General features: G+C 49.0%; 1 protein-coding gene across 1 annotated transcript; it reads right to left on the minus strand.

Annotated features, from left to right (window-relative positions):
* Positions 1 to 886: 886 nt before the first annotated feature.
* Positions 887 to 8,574, minus strand: LOC141583680 (syncytin-1-like). Its single transcript, XM_074394402.1, has 2 exons — positions 8,476 to 8,574; positions 887 to 2,794 (listed from the first exon to the last, which is right to left on the minus strand). The coding sequence occupies exon 2, from the start codon at positions 2,787 to 2,789 to the stop codon at positions 1,062 to 1,064; it is 1,728 nt and encodes a 575-aa protein (XP_074250503.1). The 5' UTR covers positions 2,790 to 2,794; positions 8,476 to 8,574; the 3' UTR covers positions 887 to 1,061.
* Positions 8,575 to 8,962: the final 388 nt, after the last annotated feature.

The raw sequence follows: 8,962 nt of genomic DNA on the forward strand, positions 1-8,962 counted from the left end.
TGCATCTATGTTTAGATTCAGCAACGTAGAAACACGTTTCTTCTAAAAGCTGCGTTTGGACATTCCAGAGTGCATTGGAGAACAGGCTGTAAAGAGAAAAACCTTGCTCTAAAACCAAAACGGAGCTATCTAGCAGAATGTTTGTCAAAGTGTGTATTCAACTTCCAGAGTTAAACTGATGTTTGTTTGCAGCAGTTCAGAAACCCTTTCGTTGGAGAATGTAGAAACAGTTATTTCCAGCCCTAGAAACGCATGTAAGAGTTAGCAGTAAGAATGCGTTTAAAACACAGAAAACCCGCTTCTTACAAACTCATCTGCTGCTCTGTCCCGCAGAGCAACAAACAGGAACCCGAGCAAGCCTGTCGTGGATGAGAAAGGGATGGGACAAGAGGCGCGAAGAATGGCAGCAAGACAAAAGTTCTGATCAAGCTGCAAAGTTTATTTCAAAATGGGTTCCTTATATAGGGAGGGGAGAGGGTAGAGAGGGGAAAGGGGAAGTAGTTCTGATAGGCTGGGAGACGAGTGTTTAGCTCATGATCAGCTACCCCATTGGTGCAGCCATGCATGTTCTGTGCATGATCAGGTCCTTTATTGGTGGCCCTGAGGCATGTCTTGCCCGTGATCAGGTCCTCCATTGGTGGCCCTGAGGCATGTCTTGCCCGTGATCAGGTCCTCCATTGGTGGCCCGCCACCACGCCCGGGGCATGCTTTTGGCGGGGAGGGCTGATGCAACCTTTTGTTCCAATAGCATCAGCTTAGCCTGGGTTCCCAACATCTCCTCCCTTTTTCTTTAAAAAAGAGGAGGCGGACCTTAACCAGCTAGGGGAGGTAGAGGCTGTGCTCCTCCTGAGCCTTAATTTTCAGGCTTACAGGTACCTTTTTGGGAGGAGAGGATTTTTCGAGTACCAACCTCTATGCAAGCCAGCTTACCTCTCAGGAGACTCGACAGTAGCCTTAGTAAGGCCTCTCCTTGCAGTGCCTTGCCTTGCACCTAGCGGTGTCCATTACCTTCGTAAAGCATAGTGTCGAGCGGTATGCTGCTCCCGTAGGAGGGGAACCGGCTACAGTCTGCCATATTCTAGATCACGCGTTGCTAGTTGGTGATAGTGGATTTGTATAGGCTTTCCCAGTATGGAATTAAGCTGATCCTTAATTAATGCTGTCACTCGTCTTAGGATCCAGGGGGCAAAGGAAAAGAATAGGATGATAGCGAATAAGGGTCCAAGGAAGGGGAGGAGGTAAGGGAGAAGTCCATTGAGGCCGGTGAGGAAGGGATTGTCTGCAAGTGCCTTGCGTCTTTGTTCGAGGTCTTCTTGTAGATTTTTTATTTTATCTCGGACAATTCCTGACTTGTTGGCATAAAAGCAGCAACGTTCCTGTAGAGCCAAACAGATACCTCCCTGTTCTGCAGTGAGTAGGTCTAAGCCTCTTCTGTTTTGTAGGACTACTTCGGCTAGGGAATCTAGTTGGTCCTGTAAGTCATTGATGGTGCTAGACAAGGCTTGGATGTCGTTAATAAGTTGATGGGAAAGTTTTGTGTAAGATTGAACAGCCACCCCGAGTCCTGCTGTACCGGTAGCGACTGCTGTAGAGACACCCAATCCTACTAGCAGGGGAATCAGTGTAACGGCTCGTTTCTGCCGCCCTGCAATATAGTCAAAGGTAGGGATAGGGACAGGGTCATCACTAGAAATAATGTCTATATCTGGCAAGAGGGCGGCTAACACACATGACCCTGTCCAGTTTGCAGGCAGAGCAGTAAAGGCGAGGTTGTTGCCGCAAACAAAAGCTTGGCCTGGGCCAGGGCAAAGGGCCTCACTGTGGTTGGAACTACTGGAGCAGTTTACAAAGTTGGCAACGCCAACCGGAATATCAAAGCTGTTGTTTTGTGCACCTTTAAAGAAGCAAGGGTATACTTGGGAAGGCATGGGCTGGACTCTAAAGGGTAAGCTGGGGGTGCAATTATTTTGTGAGGCATTAAAACTAGATATATTGACAGGGAAGGCTAGGGGCATGGAGGTACCTTGATTTAAGCATAACCAGCAATTTTGGGCTAGGCTGGGGTTGGAGATATTGAGGGCCTGGTGGGTGGCTGACAGAATGTCAAGCATTTGCGCATCAATGTCAGGTCCTCTTGGTTTTGAGCGAGCTAGGGGGTGGTAGGATAACTTAGGGAATTGGCTTTGAATAATAAGCTCTATTTGTTTTTGTACATAAAGCTCTCTCACAGCATCTTGGGGTCCGCCACCGTCGGAGACGTGAATAGGGGCTTGCTGATTCCAACAAACCGATTTTCCAATCGTGCCATCGCATCCGGCCTGGAGGACCCCATGAGGTTGTAGGCCGCTGGTGACAGGATTGGTTTCTGAGGTGCTCATTGTTCTTTGTAGAATGGCAGTAAAATAAGTATTATTGTCAAGAGTACACTGTGAGAAACTAGAATAGCAGGAGGAGTGCATCTGGGGTTCAATGTTGCCTCTGCACTCGCTTGGGCACGGGCCTGGGCGGCCATTAATGACCGGTATACTAGGAGGCTTGCGCACACAAAGCCACTTAGGTGAAGATACTCCATTCCAATTGGTGTCATAGGTAAGATAGGCATTTTTGTCCCCACAATCTGTTACCTGAGTGTAAGTTGGGGTGGCGTAATTATTGGTCTGAGTCCCCCCTTTACAGTCACATGGCGCTCCAAAGAGGGCAGTGTAAATGTCTTCGGATGGCTTTCCAAGTCCTCCCTTTGTGACTGGGCAGAGGCGTGGGTGCAGTAGGAGGATGAGGATGCAGAGCATTCTTTCTGGAAGAAGAGAAAAAGGGGGGCTCCTCAGGGCGAGTTTTCTGACCCTGGGGCTGTATTTGGATTAGTTGGCCCATTACACAAGGGGGCTGAATCATTGACGTGTCTAATTAGTCGCTCAGGGAGCCAGCGGGGGCCATCCTCCTTTTGATCGTATATGCAGGCTGAGCCTCGCCCCCATATGAGAACAGGGTCAGGGCCCTTCCAAACACTGGTGAGAGGGTCACGCCACATAACCGTAGCATGCTGCTGAGAAGTTTGGGGATGCCATAGACGGTCAGCTGCCGAGCGACCTTGACTGTCAAGCTGTAGAAAATTTAGTTGAAATAGGGCATGACTAAGAAGGTTTCTGGGTTGTTGCATAGAAAACCCAAGGGGGGAGCGGGCTAAGCGACTTAGGGCATTTTTTAATGTTTGATGAGCTCGTTCAACTACTCCTTGACCCTGGGGGTTGTACGGTATACCAGTAACATGTTTGATTTGGAGTTTTTGGCAAAAGTCTTGGAAGTTTTTTCCAGTATATCCTGGGCCATTGTCTGTTTTAATGGTGTGCGGTTTTCCTATGGTAGCAAGACAGTGGATAACATGAGAGATAACATTTTTTGATGCTTCACCTGTTTGGGGAGTGGCTAAGATAAAACCACTAAATGTGTCAACAGTAACATGAACAAACCTCTGTTTTCCAAAAGGAGTAAAATGAGTGACATCCATTTGCCAAATGGCATTGGGGACTAAACCACGGGGGTTCACGCCAAGATGGGGTACAGGGGTGGCTACGACACATTGTTTGCAAGCTTTTACAATATCTCTGGCTTGTTCTCTAGTAATTTTATAGAGTAATCGTAGGGTGTGTGCATTGAGGTGATGTAGGGTGTGAGCTTGAGTAGCCTCATGTATTGGGTCACTTATAATGGGGAAAATCTGTGTGGCAGCATCAGCTAAGGCATTGCCTTCAGCCAGGGGTCCTGGAAGATTTAGGTGGGCCCGAAGATGTCCGATAAAGAAAGGGTGTTGTCTGTTTAAAATTAGCTGTTGCAGTTTAGAAAATAAGGGGGTAGCATTGGTTGAAGATTTGATAAAGGGGACTGTCTCCAAAAGAGGGACTGATTGAGCAATATACGCACTGTCAGTGTACAAGTTAAACGGTTGGTGAGCTAGAACTGTGAACACCTGGAGAATAGCATAGAGTTCAACAAGTTGAGCTGACAGGTAGGGGGATTTTATTGAGACGGGTTGATTATCAATAACGTATGCAGCAATTCCGTTTGAGGATCCATCAGTGAAAACTAGCGTGGCTTGAGGAATTGGGGCAGATTTTGTGATCTTGGGGAATATGAACTGGTGAAGCTTGGCAAATTGGATAACAGGGTCACTGGGGTAATGATTGTCTATGTCTCCTGTGAAGGAGGATAATGCAATGGCCCATTCGTCAGAGGTTTGCAGGAGCCAGGTTAATTGGTCCTGGGTGTATGGAATGATTATAGAGTGGGGGTCCCTGCCAAACAGTTGGCGGCCAGTGTACCGACCCTTAATAATTAACATGGCGAGGAGCGAAGGGTAGGTGAGTAAGACCTTTGATGGGGAGGCAGGTAGATGGAGCCAAAGGAGGGGGCTTCCGTATTTAGTAGGGTCTGTACCGTTTGGTTGCCAAAACACCGCGGTGGGTGTATGGGGAGTTGGGAGCAAGAGGAGTACTAGGGGAAGGTTATACGAAATTTGGTGAACACTTTGATTTTGGATGGCCTTGTTGATGAGGGCTAGGGATTGCTTTGCTTCTGGGGTTAGTGCTCGAGCCGATAAAGGATTTGGATCGCCTTTTAGAATATTGTTAAGGGGAACAAGGGCACTGGTGGGCAATTTTAAATAGGGTCGAAGCCACTGAATGTCCCCGAGTAATTTTTGGAAATCGTTAAGGGTTTTTAAGTGATCAGTTTTTAAGCAGACTCGGGGAGTAAATACTTGCTGATGGTGTAACTCAAATCCTAAATAAGAAAATGGCTCAGACACTTGTACCTTGTCTGGAGCAATTTTTAGTCCATATGAGGTAAGACAGGATATAATGTGAGCATAGCAGGCCTTGGCTGCCTTGGCGCTGTCACAAGCAAGAAGGATGTCATCCATATAATGGAGGATATAGGCCTCTGGCCACTGGGATCTTGCCGGGGCAATAGCGGCAGCAACAAATTTTTGGCACAGTGTGGGACTGTTGGCCATGCCCTGTGGCAGAACCTTCCACTGATAACGAGGCATAGGACTTTGGAAGTTGATTTGAGGGACGCTAAAGGCAAAGTAAGGTCTGTCTTCAGGGTGTAAGGGGATGGTAAAGAAACAATCCTTAAGGTCAATAACAATTTTGTGATAGTTTAGGGGAATGGCTACAGGAGAAGGAAGACCAGGCTGAAGGGCTCCCATGGGGACCATTACCTTATTAACGGCTCTTAGATCCTGTAAAAGACGCCAGCTACCTGATTTTTTCTTAATGATAAATATAGGAGTGTTCCATGGAGAATTTGTGGGCTCAATATGTCCTGCTGCGAGCTGTTCCTGTACTAACGCAATGGCAGCGAGGGTTTTCTCATATGTAAGTGGCCACTGATCAACCCACACAGGGTCTGTAATTTTCCAGGAAATTTTGTCAGCGTGGGGTACAGGAATGTCAATGGCCGCTACGGTAAATTTTGGTGGAATCCTAGGCCTGTTTTGTCTTTTTTGGGGGTAATAGTAATGGGCTGGGTGATTCCTTGATTATTTTTTCCCAACCCTTGGCCGGGGAGATACCCCTGGCTTAGCATTTGGGTCATAACAGTATTGTTAGGACTGCACATAACGAGTTTCATTTGAGAGAGGATGTCCCTTCCCCAGAGATTGACTGGCAGATTGGGGAGGACATAAGGGGTAATGTGACCATTATTGCCTTCAGAGTCCTCCCACTTAAGCATTTGAGCACTTTGTTGGGGGTTGGTGGCCTGGCCAATACCGCGCAGGTGAGTAGCAACGGTTGTTAACGGCCAGTTCCTCGGCCAGTGAGTGTAAGATATAACGGTGGCATCGGCCCCTGTATCGAGAATGCCAGAAAAGAGCTTACCATTTAATTTAAGTTTCAGGGTAGGCCGCTGTTGAGAAATTTGTTGAACCCAGTAGACATCAGAAGACCCAGGGGCACTAGCCCCGCGGTAGGGCTTATGGAAATTGGAGTTAATTTGTTGGAGGGGGAGAATGACTATTTGAGCTAGTCTGGTGCCCTTTGGGATGGTGACTAAATCTTTAGTTGTAGAGAGAATGATATGGATTTCTCCCTCAAAATCATTGTCTAATATGCCGGGCAGAACTTGGATCCCTTGGAGGGTAGAGCTGGCTCTGCCTAATATGAGGCCGAATGTCTGGGGTGGTAAGGGTCCATATATTCCAACTGGAAGTATCAGAGGGCTATTTTGGGTGGTTAGTATTGTGTCGGTGGTGGTACAGAGGTCCAGTCCTGCACTGCCCGCTGTTGCTCGCCAGAGGTCTGTGACGTAGCGGCGTGGTTGATTACTGGGAGGGCAGGGGTTGGCTGGCGGTATTGGGGGGTGAACTGTGAAGCCCCGGAGTTCATCCCGGTAGTGGGGCCCTGGGGCTGGCCCCTGTTCAAGTTTCCCTGCCTAATAATGGGTTGTCCATTAATGTCTAATCGAGAACGGCATTCTGAAGCCCAGTGAAATCCTTTTTTGCAGCGAGGACATTTTGTTGTGGGACCTAAATTTTTTATAAGGCTAGCCTGTGGGGCATTAGGTTGAGTTGGGAGTTGAGTAGGTGGTTGTATTTTTTGGGGGCAGTTTCTTGAAAGATGGCCGGGTTGGTGACAATTATAGCAAAGGCGGGCCTGGGCTCCAGGCAGTTGCGCGAGGGCAAGATTTTGGAGGGCAGCTCCTATGGCTAGGCCAACAGCATGGGCAGAGCCAATACCAGAGCAGAGGCGAACATAGTCGCAAAGCTCCTTCTGCCTAAAAGGCCGAATTGCACTTTGGCAAGCGGGGTTAGCGTTTTCATAGGCTAGGTGTTTTACAAAGGAGCTCTCACTTTCCCCGGAGCCAAAAAGGCGATCTGCCGTCTCCTGGAGGCGGCTTACAAAATCACTGTATGACTCATCGGGGCCTTGTCTAATCTTTGCAAGGGAAGTAGTAGCCGCTCCCTTTTGAGGGAGTCGCTTCCAGGCTTTTAGGCCTGCGGACTGAATCTGGGTTAAAAGCCCTGGGGGGAATTGGGCCTGTTTGTCATTGCTCTGATAAGGGCTGGCGCCCAGGAATTTTTTAAGGGTCCATCCTTTGGAGGAGGCCTTACGCGCGTTGCGCTCTGCAAACTGTTTGGAAATATCCTCATACTCAGACTTCCAAAGGATATTGTCCCCTCCACTCAGCGCAGCACGAGACAAGAAAAACCAATCACTAGGGGTAAGCCATCTTTCACTAAGACTCTCTACAAGGGCCACGGTAAAGGGGGCAGTAGGACCATAGTTAGCAACAGCAGTTTTAATTTTTTCTATGGTCTTTAGATTTAGCCGCTTATAGGAATGGGTGTAGGTAGGCTCAGTGGGCTCTGAGCTTTCCTCCTCCTCATCCTCTGAGTCAGATTCTCCGGAGTCTGCTTCCTCCTCCTCAGGGATGGTGTGTGTGTCAGGGTGAGGAGACGCTCGGCCCGTGGTATTGGAGCTAACCTGTCCCTGACTTCTGGTAACGGGAAAAGCCATAACTCCCGCGGGAGGTAGAAGGGCCAAATCGGACAGTTTTGTGACTAAGGTTTTAACCCCATCAAGAAGAGAAACAGTCTCATCAATGGGACCGGAGGGTTTGGCTAGGGCTACACCGGGCAAGTTTGGGGCCGTGGGGGAACCAGGAACGCCTGAAGTAGGGGCATGCAAAACAGGAGCCGCAACTGCCACTGGGGGCACTGCTGTAGGAACATAGGGCGGTGGCCGGAAAGGTGGCAATGCCGGGGTGTTAGTTAATTGGGGCCAATCAGGGTTGTTATATTGGGCAGCTGCCTCTTCCAGATCTGCTTGATCGGCGGGATCTAGTTGATCATCCTGACTACCCGAGTTATGCAAGGTTTTAGAATTAGCAAGCAAGGGCAAATGTTGGGGCGGAGTATGCGCCCGAGAATGAGGACTTTGAATGGGGGGGTCCGTAAGGGTTGCAAGGTTGGGGTACAGTGAAGACTGCCCTGTATCATCTGAACCAATGTCAATTGCAACCGAGGGGCAGGTAGAAGGGGCCCTAGAGGGAGGGCGAGAGGAGGCCTTTTCAGAGGTGGTAATTGTTACAGGGGCTTGTCTAGATGGAGGTCGGGAGTGGCTAATAAGAATTTTGTGACCCTCCTTGCAGAGGCGTTGAATGTCAGGGGAGTCGCCCTGATTAGTAAGGACGTCCCTTATTAAATTATAATAATTAAAAGTGGTGATCGGAATAGTCTCAGGACCAAAAACACGGTAATAGTCGTTCAGACAATCACCAACACGTCCCCAAACACGGGAGTCAATAGACCCTTCCTGGGGGAACCATGGACATGTTTTAAAAATGAAACTAAAAAAGGAGACAAGGTCTTTCTTGCGAACCCGAATTCTACGCACCTTGAGAGATTCCTTTAACTGACTTATAAAGAGATCATTTTCACTGTGTGAAGATGCTTGTCCCATGATTGGGTCTTACCTGAGTAATGCCGCCGTCGAAATGAGGAACGAACTCCAGGAGTCGGCTCGCGGTCGGGTGGTCCGCGGTGCTCCGTGCGGGGAATCGGTTAATCGGGACGGCCGTGCAGGGAACCGGTTACAGGGGACGGCGGTCCACGGAGGCCGGCATCGAGCCCCACGTCTGGGCGCCACTTGCTCTGTCCCGCAGAGCAACAAACAGGAACCCGAGCAAGCCTGTCGTGGATGAGAAAGGGATGGGACAAGAGGCGCGAAGAATGGCAGCAAGACAAAAGTTCTGATCAAGCTGCAAAGTTTATTTCAAAATGGGTTCCTTATATAGGGAGGGGAGAGGGTAGAGAGGGGAAAGGGGAAGTAGTTCTGATAGGCTGGGAGACGAGTGTTTAGCTCATGATCAGCTACCCCATTGGTGCAGCCATGCATGTTCTGTGCATGATCAGGTCCTTTATTGGTGGCCCTGAGGCATGTCTTGCCCGTGATCAGGTCCT

The sequence above is a fragment of the Saimiri boliviensis genome, chromosome 2 (assembly GCF_048565385.1).
Source record: "Saimiri boliviensis isolate mSaiBol1 chromosome 2, mSaiBol1.pri, whole genome shotgun sequence".
Taxonomy (NCBI): Eukaryota; Metazoa; Chordata; class Mammalia; order Primates; family Cebidae; genus Saimiri; species Saimiri boliviensis.